This window comes from Mus caroli, unplaced genomic scaffold (assembly GCF_978045245.1).
Source record: "Mus caroli unplaced genomic scaffold, Mus_caroli_1 scaffold_12, whole genome shotgun sequence".
Lineage (NCBI taxonomy): Eukaryota > Metazoa > Chordata > Mammalia > Rodentia > Muridae > Mus > Mus caroli.
This window is the reverse complement of record NW_028227267.1, coordinates 25,630,281-25,653,601: the sequence shown is the minus strand read 5'-3', so window position 1 is coordinate 25,653,601 and position 23,321 is coordinate 25,630,281. Positions and strand designations below refer to the sequence as shown.

Sequence of the window (23,321 nt, the reverse complement as noted above, 5' to 3'; positions counted from 1 at the left end):
TGGGCAGGCGGGTGCAGAGAAGAAGACATCCTGTGGTCAGAGGTCCTAAAATCAGCTCCTGAGAGACTCAAGTGTGAAATCATAGCACAGGGCTACGAGGGGCGCTACAGCGCTGAGAAGGTGCTAAGCTGTGCGGGCATCCTAGAAGGTGCTGGAAACTTTCATATGCATGATACATGTGGTGGGAGGCCCTCCCCCTCAGCAGTGCCAAGTCCAAAGCCCACACCAACAGGTACTAAGCTGCTCTAGGCACCACATTCCTTCTTCCTAAATGACCCCGTATAGTTGTTGTATTAACTAACAATCCATATTGATGATATGTGGTGCCATGTAGGGTTAACCTTACATTAGGTGAAAGTGAGAATGTCTCTCATCCATTCACTCATTCCTTTAACAGGTAAATGTGTTGCCCCTGTGCTAGGCACGTTCTCTGCAGGGACTGTGAGCACGCAAGCACACAACCCTGCCCACAGACTGCCACCAGGGGAAGTCTGCCTTTTCTCGGTGAAGTGTATCTGACCTTGTCAGTTATAGGGTTGGGACCTCGGGTTTCCAGTCCCCATTCAGATGAAAACTGGTATAAACAGAAGTCGTTTGTACAGTCCCTACTTTACCATGACAGATAAGAGACATGTGCAGAATGATGCTATCATAGAACCAGGTTTCTGGCTCTTGCCAGTGGTCCAGAACTGCCTCAGCAGCTCCTTTTCAACACCGATTCCTGCGTTCTGAGTCCAGGGCAGATGCCCATGGAGAAGGAGGAAGGGAATTATAGATAAATGTAGAGTCTATACGTGAACAGAGTCAGATGTCACCCACCCCCAGGGGACTTTGGTCTGCAGTGGCCAAGTCAAGAAGCCCTGCTAGGAATGCCTCCACAGGGCACCCAGCATCAGCTCCACAACACAGGAGAAGACTGAGGCTCTCAACCTTCCTAATGCTGCAGCCCTTTAATGCAGTTTCTCATGTTGTGGTGACCCTCCCCTCAACCATAACATCATTTTTCACAACTGCAATCTTGATACTATGACAAGTTGTAATAGAAACATCTGTGTCTTCTGATGATTTTAGGGAGCCCCTGTGAGAGGGTCATTCAAAGCACCAGAGGGGTCAGGACCCACAGGTTGAGAACCTTGGTCTAAGACTTGCAGTCCTTCAGTCATGGTTATGTTGTTAAGCAGCCTTGTTAGGCTCACACCACATCCCATGTAGAAGCCTGTACTGGTGGACCCCACATGTCTTAGAAGTGGTGTGGCCCTCCTCTGGTGGCATCCCTGGCATCAGGCATGCAGTTTGGGTGATTGGCAAAGTGATCATGTCCTCTTCGGGAAGTACAGATTGATTGGGACTCGTCCCCATTGTGACAAAAGCGCAAGGAAGGGGGTCACAGACAGTCCAGAGTCCTTCTGCTCTGCCTCTGATGTAAGGGAATGGAGGTCCCTGCAGCTTGGCATCTGCACCTGCAGAGGTGTGGAGCTGGGAGCACCACCAACAGGAGGCCGATGCCATGAACTTCTTCCTTGTGCAGCAGGAATACAGAAACTCAGCTCTGGCCAAGTCTACCAGGCACTCAGAGGACTGACATCTGCTGCCCTGTCTGAGGCAGGCCAGCCCAGTGTGAGAGAGTGCAGCTGCTCGCTGGAGGGCAAGCTTGTGTGAGTGAGACTCCACTCAAAAGCATGCGCAGCTGGAGCCTGCTGGGGCCCAGAAGTATTCCAGATTCCCTTGCACCTTGCAAAGCTTGCTGTGCACACCTGGTCCCAACTCTGCTTTGGGGACGTCGGGCTGCCATCAGGAAATGAGCCAGTCTACAAATCAGCACATAGAACCTAGAGAACAAATTGATAATGGTGCCATGGTCATCAGGGAACCAGGGTAGAAGCTGAAAGGAGACAGGCTGCAGGGGACCCTTCCATCCCAGCCTAGCTCTCCCCCTCCTTCCCCCTAACCTCTCATTTCTCTTGAGACTGGGTCCTTCCTTGGGTCTGTGTTGCCTGGAATCAGTGTCCTCGAGTCCTGGGTACACTAGCTACAGAATCAGCTCCAGGTCTAGGCCTGGGGAACTGGTCCCTCCAGACACTAATCAGGCAACCCAGACAGAATGAACTTCCTGCAGCTGAGCTGTGTGATGGAAGTGACTCTGCCCCCCAGGCTCTCCCCACCACCAACAGGCCCGAGGCAGCCGTAGAAACAACACAAGTATAGCCAGTGCCCGGTGTGTGGCAAGTTCTAGTCAACTGCTGTCTTCATCCAAGATCCCAGCAGTGTGTTGGGTGCTTTCCTGCTGCAGGGCTGAGGGACCCCTTATGTGTGATTGCACCTAGTGAAAGATTCAAATGTAAGCCAAGCCAGTGCTGCCACTGGAACCTGGTACCAACACTGTGAGGAGCCTATACTCCACTAGAGCCCTGTCACTTGGAGAGTCCCTGGCTTTCACCACCTAGCTCCTAGCTTGAGGGTTACTCAAATCAGGTCAGGCCTCGAAAACTATCATGAGTTTTCTTTCTGTTGTTATAATAAACACCATGATTAAAAGTGACTTAGGGAGGAAAGGCTTTGTGTCATCTTATAGTTCTCTGGCCACTCTCCATCACTGGGAGATGCCAGGGCAGGAACTCAGGAGCCAAGAGGCAGGAACTGAAGCACAGGGGATGCAACTTACTGGCTTGCTCCTTGTGGTTTATGTAGCCTACTTTTTTATACAACTCAGGACCATCTGCTAGGGGTGATACTGCCCACCCTCCCTCATAAATCATTATTCAAGCCAATTTGATGAACTGAGGTTCTCTCTTCCCAGATGACTCTAACTTGTGTCTAGTTTACAAAACACCAACCAGCGTAGGTTTAAAAAAAAGTCAGATACAATAACTCTTCTACAAACCAATGCTGTGTGTTTACACACATGCTTGACAACCAGAGAGAGAGAGAGAGAGAGAGAGAGAGAGAGAGAGAGAGAGAGAGACTAATGCCACCCAAAGTACAAAGCAACCCATACCAAGATTCCCAGTTCCACAGGGAAAGGACTCTGGTCTCAGGTCAGCCCTGTCCAGACTGTATCTCCAGCACCAGATATGGAACATTATCGTACGTAATCTTCCAGCACTGACTGGCTGCATGAATAAAAAGGCTTGAGGTGCCTGCCACTCACAAGAGCCTTTTCTCAGCACAGCCTACATCTCTGATTTTGAAAAGTTGAAAGGGAGGACAGGGACACATCCATCAGATCTCAGGCTGAAAGCAGAGGAAAGTCACAATAGCACCAGAGAGAGGGACCCACGGCTGTAAAGTTAAGGTGTAGTTCAGATCCAGGACTCTGGAGCCTTAAGCAAGGGTCAGGCAATGACTCTGGAAGCTTTCCCCAGAGTAAGTTGAAGAGGAAACCTGCTGAATTCTATCAGTGACTCGGCCAATATACGTGTATACAAGAGTGTCCCAAGCCTCCCACCCTGTGTATGCCCTGCTTCTCTCCACCTTCCCCCAACTCCTAAAGGAGCCCACACATTTGGCCATTTCATCATTTTCTGGTATAGACTGGATGTTTGTGCCTCCCAAATCTTTTATGTTGAAGCACTAATTCCGCACAGGCTAGTGTTTAGAGGCTGGCCTATGAGGGATAATTTAGTTAGAGGGTAGAGTCCTTATGAGTACCTTTAAAAGAGAAGACCAGAAAGACACCACCACCATGTATAGATAGATTAAGAGGATATCCATTCACAACCAGGAATAGAGCCTCACCTGCCGCAGACCCTCTGGGTTCCTTGTCTGTGTGGAATGAGTCTCTGGAGCAGGTGGGCAAGGCGTCGGCTGGAATTGACAGACAGACCCGACACAAGGGAGTGTGGATCTGAATGTAATTTTTCAAATTGAGCATCAAACTTTTTATACAGAAGAAAATAGGGAAGTTGGGTGGCACACCAGCAAGGTACAAGGAGGTTACTGGATTCTTACACAAAACAAAGGAATACAGACATGGAAGAACTGGCAGGAACCAACTGGGGTAAAATTCAATGTTAACAACTGGGATCAAAAACAGCTCCACCTGACTTCTAATCTTAGAAGTCAGGGGCAAGGACTTCGTGCCCTTGCCATAGTTCCTACTCTAGTCTATTGTATAGTCCACCTTCCCCCTAGGCCATTGCAAATACTTGTTTGTGTATTGGTGTAACTCAACTACCTATAGTTCTAAGTATCTACTCTAGTTCCTCTTTAGGTCACAAACTTCCTTCTTCCTAGATAATGGTAAATTTCTGTGTAGGGCAGTGACTTAGCTATCCATGCCCAAGGTCAGATCAAGGACTGCCTAGAAACTAACCTAGCTATATGTCAAAATATCAATCCTTAGGAGCATTTGTAATAAAGCAATATTAAGGGAAAGCACACAGATCCGTTTACCAACTAAAGCAAGGACATTGAAGCATTCTTTATACAGGATGCCATGATTCCAGGAGACTAAGTTTCCGTGAACTTTTCGTCTCGGGACAGTGCCCAGGTTTTCGGGGCCTGTCGCACTTGTCACTACTGGAGTGGATATAGCACTCACCAAATCACATGTCTTCATCACCTTCAGCCTGAACTTCCCAGACATAAGAGCATCAGTGTTGGTGCTTAAACCATCCATTTGGTATTTCTGCTCTAAAAGCCAAGCCAACTAGGACCATCCCCTCCAGAAGTATAAAGCATAGACAAGGACCTCTGAAGCCGCAGGGCTGACAGGCATTGCACAGAGAATGCAAGAGCCTGGCCAATGGATGAGCAGCAAGTCATGGCCCAGAGTGAGGGGCTGGGCTGGGCTGGCGGAGGCGCTGTATTCACTTAGGCTGGAATAAGGCTTCTGAGCTGGGGACAAATGAGCGAACTGTCATGACTCACTCCTCTAAATGGCTCCTTGTGGTATGCATGAACCAATTCCTCCAAATAGCACCCCAAAAGCCCAGCAAGAGGAATCAATTCCAATTTCCCAGAGCCTTCTGGGTGTGATAAAGTTAACCTGTCATGTCTTCTGTCTTCCTGCTTCCCCTCACTAAGAACGGAAAATACCATTCAATTAAGGCGATTACATCCTCCCAAAGATGTTGGACTTGGAAACCACACCACAGGCAAGTGGTCAAACCAGTGGTAGAACAAACCCCAGAGGCCTCCTGTGGCAAGCAGCAAGCCTGGGGAACAGAAGACATCAGTACCACGCCGGGCAGCTGAGAGCAGGCTCTGGGCCAAAGGAGTCAGCCCCAGCTGGACAGAAGTCAGCCCCGTGGTTCCATAGCACGGAGTCTTCTTCAAACAGAGGGACCCATGCTCCCAGCCATAACAGCCATTGTGGCTCCCATGAAGGAAGCTGAGATGGCCAGGAATGTGAAATGAGCTGCCTCCTTTTCTCCACCTACACCCTCAGTTCTTCCCCGAGTCTCACCTAGGAGCCGAGAGTAGCAAGGAAGTACCCCCGGATGCAGCCACTAGACCCTGAGCCCCATCTTCTGAGTTTCTTGCTGTAGAAAACACAGAGGAGTCAGGTGGTGACTGGGGCTGAATGGCATCCCAAATTCTTCCTTTTCTTTACATGCTGTGTTATACTAGGCAGTATTCTGCACCTCTCTGTGCCTTCTTTCTCCACCTATAAAATGGTGATGAGGCTCTGCTCAACCCTCCTCAAAACAGTCATGAGAATCAAGCAAGATACGGGGTGCGAAAGATTGCCAAGAGCCACAAGGTGATGTGCAGGAGTGTACCATGCTCTGTGTCATCTTGGGATGTATACAGTGCTGGCTTCCTCTGACTGTAATCTACTTTGGGTTCTATGCGTTGTAAGACTCCAAGAGCCAGACTGAAATACCAAGAGGGCAGTGGAATTCAAAATTCAGAGTAACTTTTGGTATAAACATTTTCCACCTTAATATACTTGTAATTTACAGGGTGGTGACTCACTGTCTGAAATCTGCATTTTGCCAGTCATCTCAGACTTTTATCTGCTTGTTCTGACCAGCCTAGGACTGTCAGGTCTCCTACTGTGTCCCCTGCTCTGTGTGGATCCCAGAGTCACATGGCCTGGGTGCCTAGCCTAGCCCTATCACCCATCAACTGGGAGGCACAGAATGTCTGCACTGCCTCTCTGAGGCACTGATGTCTCATCGCAGAAGTGACATTGACAATGTGTATGAGTGATGACATGCAAGCTGGGACCCCAACCTGGAGTCATCCATCAGGGCTCTGATTGGTGGGACAGTTGTACTCGTCATTGTGGGGTGTGAAAAAGTGGCTGGCTGTAGGTGGAGCTTCTGGAACTAAAGGTGGACACACACAAGTCTCCACACCTGGCACCTCTGGTGTTTCCATCTGGAATGTGGGGAGGTCAGGGCATAGCTGAGGCTGGACTGTGTGGCCCTCTCAGGCCTGGGTTAGCAGCTGGCCTGATCCCTGAGGGACAGAGAGAGAGCATGAGGTATGTGAGCTCTCAGCCTGCCCCCTATCTGTGCACTACACCCTCCAGGACGCTTGTCAGCACAGACATGCTCTCACCACAGCAGCTGACAGCTTTTGCACGAGGCAAGCAGGCACAGGCACAGGGTAAAGAGAATGTAGGCAAATTGGCCTCACTCCAAAGATCTCCAAATGTTGGAGAAGAAGATTCAAACAGGAAATATGGGATGGAGCAAAACATGTCACATAAGAGAAATGGAGTCTACAGTGAGTAATCCAGATGGGGGCATGGCAAGAGGTTGTGCAGGGACAAAGAGAGGCATTCTCTGCAGAGGGACCACCACTCAGATGAACCTGGTTAGGACATGTCTGCAGATCCCTCAGCCAGTGGGTGGCAGGCTAGGGCAGTCAGAGGCACAGAGCGGGGGAAGTCACACTCATCCTGAGTGTGCATGGGGTCTGGCAGGATACAGAAGTGCAATGACAGCTTACCCTGAAACAAGGTGAGAGCATCCCACACTTATGATGCACCATGCCCGAGATGTGCATCTTAGTGCTCAGCTAGAGAAAGGGCTGGTCCAGTATGCACTCTCACATTTGGCTTCTTTGATATGTTCTTATTCAAAGAGACAACTTTCCAAAAGGAAAAGGCACAATACCCCAAGTGTGCTTCTCTCCATCTGACTTAGTGCATCACTCACCAGCCCCACAATGGTGTCCACAGTGTGCCATTGTCTAACTGGGACCCCCAGTGTTCTCTGGAGTTCTTTTTTTTTAATTTTTTTTTATTTTCAATATTTTTTATTACTTATTTTCCTCAATTACACCTCCAATGCTATCCCAAAAGTCCCCCATACCCTCCCCCCCACTTCCCTATCCACCCATTCCCACTTTTTTTGGCCCTGGCGCTCCCCTGCACTGGGGCACACAAAGTCCGAGTGTCCAATGGGCCTCTCTTTCCAGTGATGGCCGACTAGGCCATCTTCTGATACATATGCAGCTAGAGTCAAGAGCTCCGGGGTACTGGTTAGTTCATAATGTTGTTCCACCTATAGGGTTGCAGATCCCTTCAGCTCCTTGGGTACTTTCCCTAGCTCCTCCATTGGGAGCCTGAAAAAATGTTCAACATCCTTAATCATCAGGGAAATGCAAACCAAAACAACCCTGAGATTCCACCTCACACCAGTCAGAATGGCTAAGATCAAAAATTCAGGTGACAGCAGATGCTGGCGAGGATGTGGAGAAAGAGGAACACTCCTCCATTGTTGGTGGGATTGCAAGCTTGTACAACCACTCTGGAAATCAGTCTGGCAGTTCCTTAGAAAATTGGACATAGTACTACCGGAGGATCCAGCAATACCTCTCCTGGGCATATATCCAGAAGATGTCCCAACCGGTAAGAAGGACACATGCTCCACTATGTTCATAGCAGCCTTATTTATAATAGCCAGAAGCTGGAAAGAACCCAGATGCCCCTCAACAGAGGAATGGATACAGAAAATGTGGTACATTTACACAATGGAGTACTACTCAGCTATTAAAAAGAATGAATTTATGAAATTCCTAGGCAAATGGATGGACCTGGAGGGCATCATCCTGAGTGAGGTAACACAATCACAAAGGAACTCACACAATATGTACTCACTGATAAGTGGATATTAGCCCAGAAACTTAGGATACCCAAGATATAAGATACAATTTGCTAAACGCATGTATCTTTGGAGTTCTTTAGGGTTGACTGTGGCATGCAATGCAGATAACCCACTGTGTATTCTGATACCCACCATTATATTGGTATCACTCGATGACCATCAGCAATGTGGCTGTCAAGTGGATTCAAAGGGAGTTACCAGACACTGGCCTCTCCAAGGACATCAAAGCTACCCCAGCTCGGAGCACTGGGAGCAGAGAGTTAGTGAGTTTGTGTGTTTTCTCTGAGTTCTCCCTGAACTTAATTCTGACCTATACATTGTAAATGAGTGCCTGGATCCCAGCCACCCTGTGAGTGAGCTCTAAGAATAACTCAGTTAACCTCCCAGCTTTTTTTTTTTTTAAAGATTTATTTATTTATTTATTATTTGTAAGTACACTATAGCTGTCTTCAGACACACCAGAAGAGGGCGTCAGATCTCATTTCGGGTGGTTGTGAGCCACCATGTGGTTGCTGGGATTTGAACTCTGGACCTTTGGAAGAGCAGTCGGGTGCTCTTACCCACTGAGCCATCTCACCAGCCCACCTCCCAGCTTTGACCAAAAGTTAACTTTGTATGCCCAGAAGCTTGGAATCAAAAAATAAATCAATAAAACCCACTTGAATATAAAAATCATCTAATTTGGAACTCTTTGAGGCGTCTGTGATTCTAGGCTTATCAGGGATGGAAAGAAATCTGTCCAAGTAGATTGGATGAGCAGAGTCATGGTGGAGTGTGAGATTTGTCCATTGTGTAACAGACAGCTTGTGCTGTGGATGTGAGGAAGACAGTTTGGGAAGCATGTGAGATGCAGGAGTAGTGAAGCACACAGGCTGCCAGGACAGACACATGTTAAATATCAAGTCATGAGAGCCAGCAGTTGCAGGTAGGACAGCGTTGTGACAGAGATAATCAGAGCCTGTCACAGAAGTATGTAACGCAGTGGTTCTCAACCTTCCCAATGCTGCGACCCTTTAATACAGTTCCTCAAGTTGTGGTGACCCCTGACCATAAAATTATTTTCATTGCTATTTCATAACTATAATTTTTCTACTGTTATGAATTATAATGTAAATATCGGATATGCAGGATATCTGATATGAAACCCCTGTGAAAGGGTCCTTGGACCCCAAAGACGTGGGTGGAGACCCACAGGTTGAGAACTGCTGATATAATGGGCAGCATGAAATGGCCTCGAGAAGCTGATTCTTTGTTGGGACTGTAAATAATCCAGGGCTCCGAAGCACGTGCATGAGCTAACCAGGTAGCAGGCGCAAGATGGAAGAAAATAATTCCAGGATCAGAAAGTGAAGCCCTCAGGGTAGAGCCTTGTACGCTGACGAAGAGGAAAGGCCATGCGGGATGGATAATCCAACATGAGTATTCTTGGAAACTTGAAAGCCACTGAGGGTACTAAACAAGAGACTGACATATGTGACTTTATTTCTAGAGGCTGGGTAGAGGGTAGGACTATCTCCTGTCTCCTGCAGTAGCCCACAAGAACCATGATAGGACCTGGTGTCAGGGAGTAGCATGGAGATAGATAGTAGCAAATGGGCTCAAGAGATCTTTAAAATGAGTCTCAGGGGTTGAGGCTCTAGAGCAACGGGTAAGGAGGATCTGAGTTCAAGTCCCTAGGCCCCACGTGACTGTAATTCCAGTGTACCTACAGTAAGATGGGAGGTAGAGATAAAATCCCAAGAAATTCCCAGGACAGCCAGTCTGGTACACACAGTACAAGTGGCAAACAAGAGACCCAACCCTTCAAACAAAGTGAGAGGAAGAAGTGATTCCTGGGATTGCCCTCTGATTGCCACATGGGCTCTGTGGCAAGCACACACCTGCACACACACACACATCTCAGGCCTAAGAAATGGAGAAAATGGGGGACTCTGGAAGAAGAAGAGAGGGGAGTTGCTTGTGTTTCTGAAGTTAGTGGAATTCCCAGAGACAGCACCTAGATGCTTTCAAAACACATGTGAGTTTGGAGGGAGAGAGCCACAGGTTTGGAGCTGGCTGGTAGGTGGCTAGAGCTTTGGGTTGGGGTCAGACATGCATCTGGGCCTGGATACAGTCTGGGATATAGATGACCCGTTCAGCATGTCCAGTTATTCGAGGGTCTCGAGGGGACCTTCTCCTAAGAACCAAATGGGGGGATAGAGAGAGACGAGAACCTTCTGAGAATAACGACACGGAAACATTCTGAGTGGCATCAAGGTCCCAATGTATTAGCCAGGCCCAAGGTTTAAATGCACAAGCAAAAGGGGAAGTGCCTTTCAGCAGGAAGGATGAAGCAGTAGAATTGCACATGCAAAAGGGAAAGTACAGGTACTTAACAGTGGGAGGGGTGGGGCAATAGAATTGCACATTCTTTAGGCAGTTACATGGGGAAGCAGGAACTTGGTGGTATCAGGGTGTGGTCAGGACATCTGGCATTGACTTAGGGCTGGAACATCCTGTGGTTGTTCTCGGAAGTGGCCCGCTTTTGACCCCCTTTTCTTCTGGGGGGAGAGGCCCAATTCAGAGATCAGGACAATTGTGTTGTGTTAATGGCTCCCAACATATAGATGCTCAGATGTGAACAAAGTCACAGTTACCAGGCTTCAGGGGTCATACCCTGTGTCCCAGTGAGCCAAGTTCAGTTATCCATCCCCAATAAGCCAATCCAAGGAACCACATTAATAGTGGAAAGCAGAAAAGGGAGTTTTATCCAATGTTGCACATTGGGAAAGGGAACAAAGATACCCGGCAACTTCCCCAACTCGGTCTTAGAGTGTCCTGGCATGAGGATAGTTTCAACAGAAAGCAAGAGATGTGTATGGCTGAACAGTGTGGCCAGGCGTGGTCCCAGCCCTCCATGGCTTCAGCCCCAAGTCTCTTCTGCAAGACCGTCTGATAAGTCATAAAATCTTTCTCCAGGAGACAAGTTCCTCCTCAGGGTGGCCCCAGGCCTTCAGCCATTTCCTCTTCCCACATAAGATGCCTGAAAAAAACTTGAGGTCCATTCTTTTGATAGTCTGATAGCCAAAGAGGGGAGCAGGTGCCTCGTTAGAATTTATTTATCCCTCCCAGGCAGGTGGGTTATGTCTATGTCCATGTTACAGAGCAAGGAGAGAACCCTTATCTAAAAGCAGAAGAAACACTACAGAAAGGAAGGGAAGGCAAAAAGTGGACCCGAGCAGGACAAGGAGCCAAGGGAACTGGCAGGAAGTCAGCAGTCTTAAGTGTAGCCAGAAATTCAGTCAGACCAGCAGTCCCAGACCCTTGGAAGATTCATCCAGGAGCAACAAACAAAAGCCAACAGCAAAGCCTGTGAGATAAGGTTCTCCTCGGGAGACAGGAAGCGTGTAGGGAAACAACTACTTTGAAAGGTTGGGATCCCGTGGAGAAATTCACCCCACCCCAGGTACATGTTCACTATGTCCCCCATGCACGCATCAGCTCCTATTCTCACATGGCTCAGCCCTGCACAGTATGTCCTGTCACCCCAATAATGTGCCAGAGGACTCATGAGCCTAGATGGGCTTCTTTCAAACGGCTCCTAGGAATGAACAAGGTGCTGCCATGGTGGCCAGTGGAGACCATCCCAGCAGCCAGGACAATGAGCCTATGAGGCAGGTGAGTCGGGAGAGGTCTGAGCACAGAATGGCAGGGCCTCCACATACCGACAATAAGTGCCACCATGTCATTCTTGCCTAGGCCGTGTCTATGTACCGCAGTAGCTGGCTTGAACTACTCCCTGCTGTGCTTCAGAGGAGTTGCTGGCCATGCAATGAATTTTATTTAGTGATGTAAACTAGTCAATCCAATCTTTTCAGATGCTCTTGGGGCCTAAAGTCAAGTCCCTTTGTCACCAAACTCCCTATCATCTTGCTCTTTCAACCATTTGCATGTGTGCATGCCTTGGTTTGCTTGGGTTAGGGTCTAAATCATGATACTCAGTTGAAAGTGTTGCCACATCCGTGTTGGTGTGCGCAGCATGCAAACATATAATATCCTCTTTCCAGGTTCAAAGAACCTTCTAGCTTGTGAAAGAATCAATCATCAATTTGTAGAACATATGGATCCTGATATCTGATCTGTCACAGCACAGTGTGCTCTGGGAAAAGCAACGGCAGCATGCGGTGGGAACAGGAAAGAGACCCATCAAAGCCAGCTGGGGAGTCGAGATGGGCCTCGCCGTATGGCAGTACACACAAAGTGCCTCTCTGATTCTCTAAAGAAATATGCTCCCCAAATTTGAGTTATTATGATTATTAATATTATTAATAAACTAGCTTAGGCTAGATTAATATCCAGGAGCTACAGTCTGGAGAAGGTCTGGAGGAAGCCCCAAGGGTCTGCCTTTAAGCTTTGCACAGTGGCTTTATTTTAATTAGTTTACCTTCATCCTGAGCGCTCTGGAAACCCTCCTGGGCAGCTTTGGGGTTCTTTTAGCTGTCAGAATAGATACTCACACCTCCTGCCAACAATAAATCGAACACTCCAGCTGTCTGCTGAGTGGACTTGAATTGGCTGTTCTATGTCCCTTTACTGCAAAAACTAAGTTACCAACTTAGTTGGGAAAGGACCTTTGCCCAGATTTTACTAGGAAAGAAGAGGTTCAGAACTGGTTCACTCCTATCAGAAATCCCTCGTAGGCTTACCAGGAGTTCATAGAGATTACTTAGACCACCAGCAAGTTCATGGATTTTGGGAAGAATATACATTAACTTTATATTGTTATTTTTTTTTTACCAAAAAGTATCTATATTTAGATTTCAATGCATTTTAATGTAAATATAAAGGATTGTCAGCCAACTACCTTATAAGCTGTACTATTGACACTTGAAGACAGTTTTTCTATTAAGGTTCTGCCTCTTGTTTCACCGAAAACATATTTTCCTCTTCATTCTAGATGGGCAGTGATGACAGCAAATCTCAGCACGCAAATATGTTTGAAAAACACAGATCCTAAAAGCCAGGCCCCTGCAGCCCCACTGCCGTAACAGGTAGGTGTGTGAGTCGGCATTCCATCACCATAGCAAACACCAGAGATGATTGACTCAAGAAGAAAAAAGCCCGTTTTGGCTCATTTGAGTGTTGGTTCCATGGATTTAACACTGTAGAGAAGAATGTCATGGAGAGTAGGTAGGGAAGGTAGTGGCTCACTTCACTGCAGCCTGTTAGCAGGGTGGAGGAGGGCCACCGGCTCAGCCTACTGGCTTCCGGCTAGACCACACCTTCTCTCAGTTTTTAACATCTTCCAGTAGTTTCAAACTGGAGATTGGGGGAGGGGGATTCCAGGTCCAAATCAGAGCCCTGTGGAGCCAACTCAAAAGTCGGCATCAGGAAATACCTTCTGCAGTTTACAAATGGGCCAAAGGTACTGCTGGGGAGGGCAGGATTGCAGCCAGCGCAATGACTATCCCATTTGACTCCAGGGATCATCCAGAATTGAAGAAATCCTCTGAATAAAGCTGGTGGGCAGAAGCCATGTGGGTTTTTCCTGAGCATCAGTGAGCATCTCCCCTGTCTGTGTGGAACCACACTGAACCCAAGATCAGGTAAGGTTACGTGAAAGAACCTGAACATACACAAGAAAATGGTTCCCTGTGAGAAGGAGACTCGTGACACCTGTGTTAGTACATGCCGGTAATCCCAGCACTTGTTGGGTGCAGACAAGAGGTTCAAGGTCATTCTGGGCTATATGAGAACTGGTCTCAAAAAAAACAGAATATGGTGCTCAGAGTAGAGGCTGAAGTTCGTGGAGAGCACCCTGAGAGCTCTCCTACTGAGAACTCCCTAGCATGTGTCAGCGCCTGAGCATCTACAGGACAAACTGCAATGGATGCTTGTCCCTAGTCACGCACAGTCTGAGGAGTTCAGCAGGCACCTTGACTATTACATAAAGCTCAGGGGTATTACAATAAACAAGGTGATCCAGAAACAAAAGGACAAAATACTGCAAGATTACAAAGCAGAACTGAGGGCTGGGAGATTCGGTAGGTGGCAGAGCAAAGCCCAGCACCATAAAATTATGAAGACGTATCTCTGCAAGCTTAGTGCTGGGCAGCAGTGGCAGGAGGATGGCCAGTCGTAAGCTTACACAGCCCTCTCATCTCAAAGAAACAAATCAGAAAAAAGCAAGTAAGATAGAGAAGGTGGGAAATAGGAGAGAGATGACCAGAGAGATGGCACTTTATGGACAGAGTGTCACTTTTATAAGCTTGAACCGCGCTGGAAAGGGATAGCAATAGGATTGTTACCCCAAGTGTGTGCTCGATGTAGTTAAGACGGAAAACTTTATATCACGTCTATTTCACCAAAGCTTTTAAAGAAGAGAATGTGAAGAGTGGTTTAGCTGAGGAACAGGCAGGATAAGGGGAGAGCCAGGGATCATGGGATCACTCAGAAAGAATGGAAGCCAGTCTCCTGATAGCAGTGTGCAGTGACGACGCTTCTGGAGCCCAGGGAGGAGCCGCTGCACCTTTGCAGGAATGAGGCAGGAGGGAGGAGCATCTTCTGGGTGGGGCTCTGAGATGAGTGGCAACCTGTGAACAGACTGCCCCGTGCGCCTAAGCTCCAGGTGCACACCGTATATATAACATGTGCACGAGGAACAAGGAAGCAATGAGACTAAGAAGGGACAGCCCAATGGAAGGTCAGAGAAGGACTCTGCAAACATAACCCACCTGAACGTTAGGCTCTGCAGAACAAAAGCAATAAGACTCCAAATGATAGACACACCACCTCAGAACTAACCCCAGCACATTTCTAAAGTCAGCATGGTTTACTACAGGCACCATTCTCCACAGGACAGCTCTGGGCCTTATTCTCATGAAAAGAATCAAAACTTTAGGGGCTGACAAGATGGCTCAGTAGGTAAAGGCATTTGTCACAAAGCCTGACTGACAGCCTGAGCTTGACGCCCTGTACTCGTGTGATTGAAGGAGAGAACAGACTCCTGAAAGCTTGACTTCTTGTGCCCACACATACATGGTGGCATCTACATGCTTACACACAAAAAAGAAGAAAGAAGAAGAAGAAATAAATAATTAAAACTTTGCTTTCCATTCTGTTTTGTTCCTAGGAATTTGATTTTTTTAGATTCCTCACATAAATGGTATCCCATCACTTATTCATTCTTCTGTGCCTGGTTTCTCACACTTAGCACAATGTCCTCTAGCTTCAGCTCTGTGGTCACTAACATCAGGCCTTCCTTTGTTTTTAAGCATGCACAATGTTCTAATGTGTGTGTGTGCCATGTTTCCCTATTCATTCACGTGTCCGTGAATATTTAGGCTGCTTCCATGTTTAGTCTGTTGATAATAGTGTTGCCCAGAGAGAGCCGTGTCTCTGTAGGCCCTGGCTGCATCACACTGGCTATACACACTTGGCTGTATTGAGGAACTCTTTCACTGTAATGATTATGATGCTTATAAAGACTAACTCACATCTTTTTTTTTTAGGTATTTTCTTTATTTACATTTCCAATAATATCCCAAAAGTCCCCCCATACCCTCCCCCCTTCTCCTCCCCACTCCCCTCCCCTCCCTCCCCCCACTTCCACTTCTTGACCCTGGTGTTCCCCTGTACTGAGGCATATAAAGTTTGCAAGACCAATGGGCCTCTCTTTCCAATGATGGCCGACTAGGCCATCTTCTGATACATATGCAGCTAGAAACACGAGCTCTGGCGGGGTGGGGGTGGGGTACTGGTTAGTTCATATTGTTGTTCCACCTATAGGATTGCAGACCCCTTTAGCTCCTTGTATACTTTCTCTAGCTCCTCCATTGGGGGCCCTGTGATCCATCCAATAGCTGACTGTGAGCATCCACTTCTGTGTTTGCTAGGCCCTGGCATAGCCTCACAAGAGACAGCTATATCTGGGTCCTTTCAGCAAAATCTTGCTAGTGTATGCAATGGTGTCAGTGTTTGGAGGCTGATTATGGGATGGATCCCCAGGTATGGCAGTCTCTAGATGGTCCATCCTTTCGTCCCAGCTCCAAATTTTGTCTCTGTAACTCCTTCCATGGGTGTTTTGTTCCCAATTCTAAGAAGGGGCAAAGTGTCCACATTTTGGTCTTCATTCTTCTTGAGTTTCATGTGTTTTGCAGATTGTATCTTGTATCTTGGGTACTCTAAGTTTCTGGGCTAATATCCACTTATCAGTGAGTACATGTCATGTGAGTTCTTTTGTGATTGGGACTAACACATCTTAATGTACTTATTTTATTTTATGTGTATGAGGGCTTTGCCTGTATGTACATCACAGGTATGCCTGGTGCCTGCAGAGGTCAGAAGAGGTCATCAGATCCTTAGAACAGGAGTTACAGACAGTTGTGAGATGCCCTGTAGGTACTGGAAACTCAGGCTCTGTTCTCCTGTTAGAATGACTATACTCTAACCACTGAGCCATCACTCCAGCCCCTAATTTACACTTTTAATAGCCGTGGGAATTGGCTTTCTTTCCCTTCATCACTTTATTTTTCATGTTATTTCTTTTCTGGGCTGTGTGTATAGATATACACGTGCCATGATTTTGAGTAGGGGGGTCAGAGGCTAGCTAGTGAGAGATGGTTCTCTTCTTTCACCGTGTGGGTCCTGGGACTAAGCTCAGGTCAGCAGCCTTGCCAGTATGAACTTTACCACCTGCGCTGTCTCCCCACACACCTCTTTGCGTCATTGTTGGCTGGTTTTTTAGTAGTTAACCTAACACAAGCCCCCATCCTCACTATGATTTTAACTTATGCTTCCCAGATAATTAGTGCCGCTGAGCAGGCCTTGCTATACCTATTCACCATTAAATAGGCATTCCTTACATGCTTTAGATGTTGATTCTTTACAGGATACACAGTTGCCTTCTTATCCTGGTGATGATTTCCTTTGCTACATAGAAGCCTTTTAGTTTGATGTAGTCACACTCAGCCATTTTGGCCTTATCCCCTCAATCATCTTTCCTCTCAAGGCCTTGAACTGCTTAGATGGTATTCACTGAATGACACAAGATAATCTGCTTTGCCTGAAGTCTACTTTTTTAAGGCTAATCACATCCAAGAAATACTGTCATGACAATGAACTACTAACCAGAAATAGTGCACTTGAAGTTGACACATGAAGTTCACTACAGATACACACAGTTATCCATTTAAGACTGACAGTTGTGTAGATTAATTAAGCTGGGTATCCTATTCATACCACGTACCTCTTCCATTTACAGAGAGAAAAAAGAACATCCAGTTGCCATTGTAACTAACTGGTCATCTCAAAGCCCCACCTTGGGACAGGTGGGTTTCTCTTAACCCTCACCAGCATCTCACGGAGCTGCACCTAACAGCTGACAGACACGTCTAAACAGAAGCTGACGGAGACAGTCCTACGGAAGCTGACAGACGATGCAAGGAAACAAAAAATGCACAGACGGGTTCAGTGATACCTCCAGCATCGGCAGTGTGCTGGATGAAGCAGACAGGGAAGTGAGCAACCTCACAGACAGGGCATTCCGGAGTCTGTGCATCTCGGAGGACACATCCTTCCATGACTCTGACCTGGCCCTGTCCCCAGATGTCACCAGCCAGGTGTCAGGGACTTTTCACCAGGAAACAGTGGGCCATGCCAACAGGAAAAGTGGGATTTGGAGCCAGCTTCCATCTCAAGGCACAGAGCATTCTGGCTGGGCAGCCACCTTCCAACAGCAACCCAAGTACGTTCAGGGGGAAGAAAAGTACCCCAAAAACAGTCCTCTGCCAACCCCAGTCCAGAGGAGACTGGAGGTGCCCATTTCAGGCCTGAGGAGCAGCAGCAAGCCCATCTCCAAAGTCTCATCACTTATTAGATCCTTTGACAGGACAGAGACTCAATCTTGTGACAGCCGGCCTCCTCCCAGCAAGCCTCCGGCTCTCAAAAGTACCCCCAAGTTTGCACATCCCCCAGAAAGTGGTGTCAACTTCTGCTTTGATTCGGCCTTTCTGACTGTCAGGAGGGTGCCTGCTGAAGTCTCCAACACCCATCAGGGCAGCCACCAGCCTGGCAGGGCTCCTGGAGAACAAGAGTCTCCCAAGAACCCAGAAATAGCCTCTCACAGCTCAGACAGCCTCCTCCGGACACCTGACCATGTGGCTGGCTCATTTGAGCCAAGGTATCCCTCTCCACCTCTCAAGCCAGCCACAGCTGAGCCAGGAAGAGGGAAGGAGTGGATTCCAAGGAGGACTTTTCTGCACAGTGAAAACAGTGCCTTTGAGTCGTGGAACACCCACCAACCAAAGCTCCGGGAGAGAAAGGACATTGCTGAAACCACCCCCGAAAGCAAAGCCCCCAAACATTATGAAGACATGCCTTTGCTAAAGGAGCCCTACTCTGCAGAGTCCAAAGTCTCCCCCTACCAGGGCCAAGCTAACTGTGCCCAGGAAGAGAACAGGTCACCGTCAGGGATCCAATCCACATCTGGAGCCTGGGGTGCCAGGGATCCAGGATCCCAGCTATTCCCTGTAGAGGGAAATGCTTCACAGATTGACCCTCAGATGAAGCGGAGTCAGGCCCCATGGAGGAAGCCAAAGACTGGCAAAGGAGGGACAGATGGTCCACCTGATGCTTTGGAAGACAAGAAACAGCCCAATAGGAGAGGTCTACCTCTGTATTCAAAGCTTAACCCTCAGGGTCAACTTCCAGAAAACGGTGTTCTAGACATGCCAGAAGAGTCCAGTGACCATTACAATCCCCCCTTTAACATCAGCAAACTCCTCACCCCAATTATATCTACAAAGCATGTCCTGGAAACTTCAGACACCCAACCAGTGGAAATAAGCCCATCCCCTCCAGGACAGCTAAATGGATACCAGGAGAAGGAGTCCAGTGAGGCTCAGTCTCGGGATAGCTACAAATCCAAAGCACCCAGCCTGCTGTTCAACCTAAAAGATGTTCGGAAACGTGTCAAGAGTACATACAGTCCCTTGCCTCTCTTAAAAGGCTTTGATGAGAAAACCAGAGGTAAACTTGATAGCAAGCAAGAACCTCTGAGCAATGGGGTCACCCTTCCCAATGGGCTTGAAGAAAACCCTCCCACAGAGCTCTTGCCAGATAATGTCCCTGGTGTTTTGCACAGCAGTACGCAGAAGGATCCTGCTATCAACTCTAGCGAATCCTTTGCAGACAGCCACCCGACCCTCAGTTCACCTTCAGCTAGCTCCCAAACCCACTTCTGTGTCAATGGAGAAGCTGAAGAAAGCAGTAATGAGAAGGAAGAAGCCAACGGAGAGTCAGAGCAGGATCCCTCCAAGGGTGGCGGGCATCCAGACTCCAGGGAAAACCTTCCCCGGAAACATCTCTCCCTGAAACTCTTCAACAGGGAGTCTGAAATGGGACCGGCTATGGCGGAAATGAAGCCCCACCAGCTAGAGAATGGGCTCTCGAGATCCGTCTCCCAGGAGACAGAGACTGAGCGAGAAACGGGGTTCCAGAGTCTACCCTTGAACCAGAAGTTCTCCCCAGGACCCCTTTCCCCTGAGGAAGAGGATGTGTTTTACAGCGACAGCCAGTCTGATTTCACTCCATGCCGCCAAACAAAGGCTAAATTCAGCACCAGCTCTTCAGACCAATCCTTTGCTTCTTTTGAAGATCAGCAGAAGGTGTGGTTTACAGAAGGCCCCCGGGAAGACAGGAAGAGTCATGTGAGTGCAGGTGACAAGCAGAAGGACGAGAAGGAGACGTTGGTGGAGAAAGAAGAGTCACAGCAATGTGCCTCACGTAATGAACACAGAGGTGTGGATGAGCACAGACAGGAGGAAATACAAAGAAAAGCACAAGGTGTTTCAGGAGGAAGACCCAGGAAAGCATCCACGGAGGACGTCAGTGACAGAGGCTCGTGGATGGGGGCTGATAAGGACACAGCTCATACACACGCCAAGGACCCAACCCCCTTGCCAGCCTCTACCAACAAGCACAGACTGTTCCCAATTAAAGACAACACACTCAGGGCCACCCCAGTGATAAGGCCTATTATTCTGCCTCTCCTGAGGACAGTCTCCTCAGAGGACTCACTGAGCAGTGGACACAAAGAGAATGAATTGCCAAAGCAACTGTGGGGCGAAGATGCTGGTGGTCTTAGTGCTTCAGAAAGCCAAGAAATGCCTAACACCCCACTCTCCAATAACGTGCCGGGCACACAGCTCAGGTGTGTGGTGTGTGAGGACGTGCAGGAGGACCCAGTACACACCGCAGCCCAGGATGAGACTTCTCAGCAAACCCGGAAGGGGAGTTTCTCTTTTCTACCACTGGTGGAAGAGGGGAACAGCATGAAACCATCCCCAGATACGGCAGAAGAAGGGCTAGCACAGGAGAAAAGCAGATCAGCAGACTCGGGGAAACTGGGGGTTCCACAGCGTATCCCCACGATCGCTTTACCCCCGGATGACTTAGAAGACTCGCCCCCGTCGCTGCCACAACATACCTATTGGGAAGAACAAGGTTTCAAAGGCCACTTTTTGTCTGCACCGAGAGCAGGACCGTTTGGAAGAAGGTTGGTCCCCAGTGAGGCAGAGACTTCCCCCAACCCCAGCTCTCTAGGAGAGAGCAGCACGTGCTCTCCCGCAGCCAGCAGTATTTGGGAAGAGGCTTCCCAGGCCGCTGGGGAACACTGGCAGCGCCAAGAGCCTCCTGGCCCCAGCCCCTGGGCCAGCCCGGGTCCTACGGGGCTAACTCGGAGGGAGGACATGACCCATGGCCTCCCATGGGAAGCTGAAGGTTCGGATCCCTCAGATTTCAGGACCCTCTCTCCGAGACGCATTTTGCTAGCTGATGCTGCTGAGAAACCTGAGCCCCCTGCTCTGCTGGAGAAGGCGGCAGGCAAGCCCCCTGCAGTCCCGCCCAAGACCGAGAAGGCCCTGCGCAGGGCGAAGAAGCTGGCAAGCAAGAGGAGGAAGAGTGATCAGTTGCTGGAGAAGCATACCGAGGCCTGGGAGGGCAAGTCCTTCACAGAGGACATTCAGGGGACAGAGCGAAGGCCTGTGTCTCCTGGAAAGGGGCCTCGGCCCAGGTTCCCTGCCATTCGCTCCCTGCCCCCGCCCACGCACCGCCACTCAGTGTCCTGTGGCTGGGAGCCCACAGGGAGGCGGCCTTGGGGACCCCAGTCCCTCATGCCTCTTCCCCCTTACCCCGCCACCCAGAAGGTGCTCCAGGATCCCCAGTCAGGACAATACTTCGTCTTCGATGTGCCTCTCCAAGTGAAAATCAAGACTTTCTATGACCCTGAGACGGGCAAGTATGTCAAGGTCTCTGTCCCATCCTCGGAGGAGGCCTCCTCAGAGCCACCTCTGCAGGATGCTCTGGCTGCTCCCTACCTACTGTACCCTGGCTTCCGACCAGTGCCTGTGACTTCCGTGATGCCCCTGCGCTGCTCCTCTCAGCTTGCAGCCCCCACCTTTCTCAGGCAGGGTTCTGGCCACAGGCCCCAGAGTTCCCAGGGCGCTCGACTGCAGCCTCCCCATGAACGACTGGGCGAGTCTACCCAGCATGCCTCTGCCCAGTGCCCCCGTGGGCCTTCCCATAGTCCAGAGGAAGAGAGTGCAGAAGCTCCAAGCCTAAGTATCATCTCCACAGATGACCTAGAGGACTTTGCCACCGAGGGTGTTTCTTGAGAATTGCAGCAGACTGCCCTCCCCCACTCTCACAAACAAGAAAGGCTTACAGTCACAGACCCTCTCCAACAGTGTCTCTATCTATCTATCTATCTATCTATCTATCTATCTATCTATCTATCTATCTATCTATCTATCATCTATCCAGACACACACACACACACACACACACACACACACACACACATTTCAACTCATACTTAGCCATTTGAGATCCCTATAGTCCAAAAAGAACTGGGGACCCCTGTGGGCTCCTTAAGGCCAAGATTCACTCCCCTCTTCCCAGTCATCTCAATGCTTCTCTGATCCTGCAGTGGGGGCCCGGGGGGGGGGTGGACATGGCAAGGGACATCCATCAGTCATCCTAAGATTCTCCTTCTCAAGGGTTGGCCTCCTCAAAGAAGCTCCCAGAAATGCTGAACCCTGCAGCAAGGTGGGAAGTATCCCACCACACCCAAACTGGGGTCAAGCATAGCACATAGCCGCAGAGTTTTAGGTCCTCTCAGGTGGCACTGGCTAAGAACAGACCCAAGGCAATCTTGCAGAAGTGATCACTTGCTGGAGAGGGTTTTCCTTGTAGTGGGAACTTTGTCTCCAAAGAAGATCTTCTGATAAAGCCAAAGTTAACATTTAAAATGTGAAACAAGTTTGCCAGTGTGGTCCTGTCCCTGGACTCTTGTCTTTCTTCTGTGTGGGTTCTCAACTAGAAGGTAAAAAGGGTCATGAACCCTGCAGCCCCCCTCCCCCAGAGCTGCCAAGACCCTCTTCCTCCTTCAACCCCAACCCTGTACTTTCTCAGTCCAGGTCTGTAGCTCCTGCAGGGGATACAGATGATGGTCTCAGCCCAGCAAATGAGATGAACTGAGGAAACCAAGCCAGACATTACTGACTGGTTCCTGTGTCCTCCTCTCAAATGGGAAGACGGGTGGAACCAGATACAAACGACCACCCTCCTGCAGTTCACAGGATTGCCATCCACACTGGAAATGGGAAGTTTGAGCATAGGTTACCATGTCTAAAAAAACAGGATTTGAAGCAATATTCTGAGTCAGGATTTGAGTTCAGGATTTTATATCTAATTATTTTCCTAGCAAGTGAAGTCACTCCTAAATTTCATGATGGAAATACCCCCAAAGGCTCCCACTTACCCATGCCTTTCAATTTGGCTACACTTGTCAGACCAGAACTCCTGGTCAGAAGTTCAAATCACTTGCCCCACAAATATGGCTCCCCCAAGACAATAACAAGAGATAAGACAGATGTGCTTGGGTGATGTCACCAAGTCACCTCCAGGGTCCTCTCTGCTACATTATCATCTGACTAGGATATTTTTAAAAAATCTCATTTTGAAAGTCTCAAGTCCCCTAGAAAAGAAATACCTAACCAAAGAGTCTGGGGCTCAACACTCACTATTGTTAGGGGGGAAATGATTGGAACAATTTGGGGAAAGCCGTCTTGGAGGCAGTATTAACAGAGCTATAAACAGACGCCAAAAGCTCATCAGAAGGGTGTTTGGAGGTCAGGGTTAACGCCCCTTGGATTTAGTAGAGGAGGGGGGCTCAGGCAGACGATGGGGTCTACTCACATTGGGAAGAAGGTCATGTCA

At 48.7% G+C, this 23,321-nt stretch overlaps 1 protein-coding gene across 2 annotated transcripts in view; it reads left to right on the top strand.

Moving 5' to 3' along the window:
• CUNH10orf71 (chromosome unknown C10orf71 homolog) overlaps window positions 1–22,371 on the top strand; it is a 50,021-nt gene extending 27,650 nt beyond the window's left edge. For both annotated transcript variants that reach the window (XM_029469342.2, XM_021181238.3), the window contains exons 3-5: window positions 13,000–13,093; window positions 13,526–13,648; window positions 17,305–22,371. In XM_029469342.2, the coding sequence (XP_029325202.1) occupies window positions 17,480–21,715 (4,236 nt within the window). In that variant the 5' untranslated portion in view covers window positions 13,000–13,093; window positions 13,526–13,648; window positions 17,305–17,479 and the 3' untranslated portion in view covers window positions 21,716–22,371. The remainder of the gene's footprint in view (window positions 1–12,999; window positions 13,094–13,525; window positions 13,649–17,304) is intronic.
• Window positions 22,372–23,321: the final 950 nt, after the last annotated feature.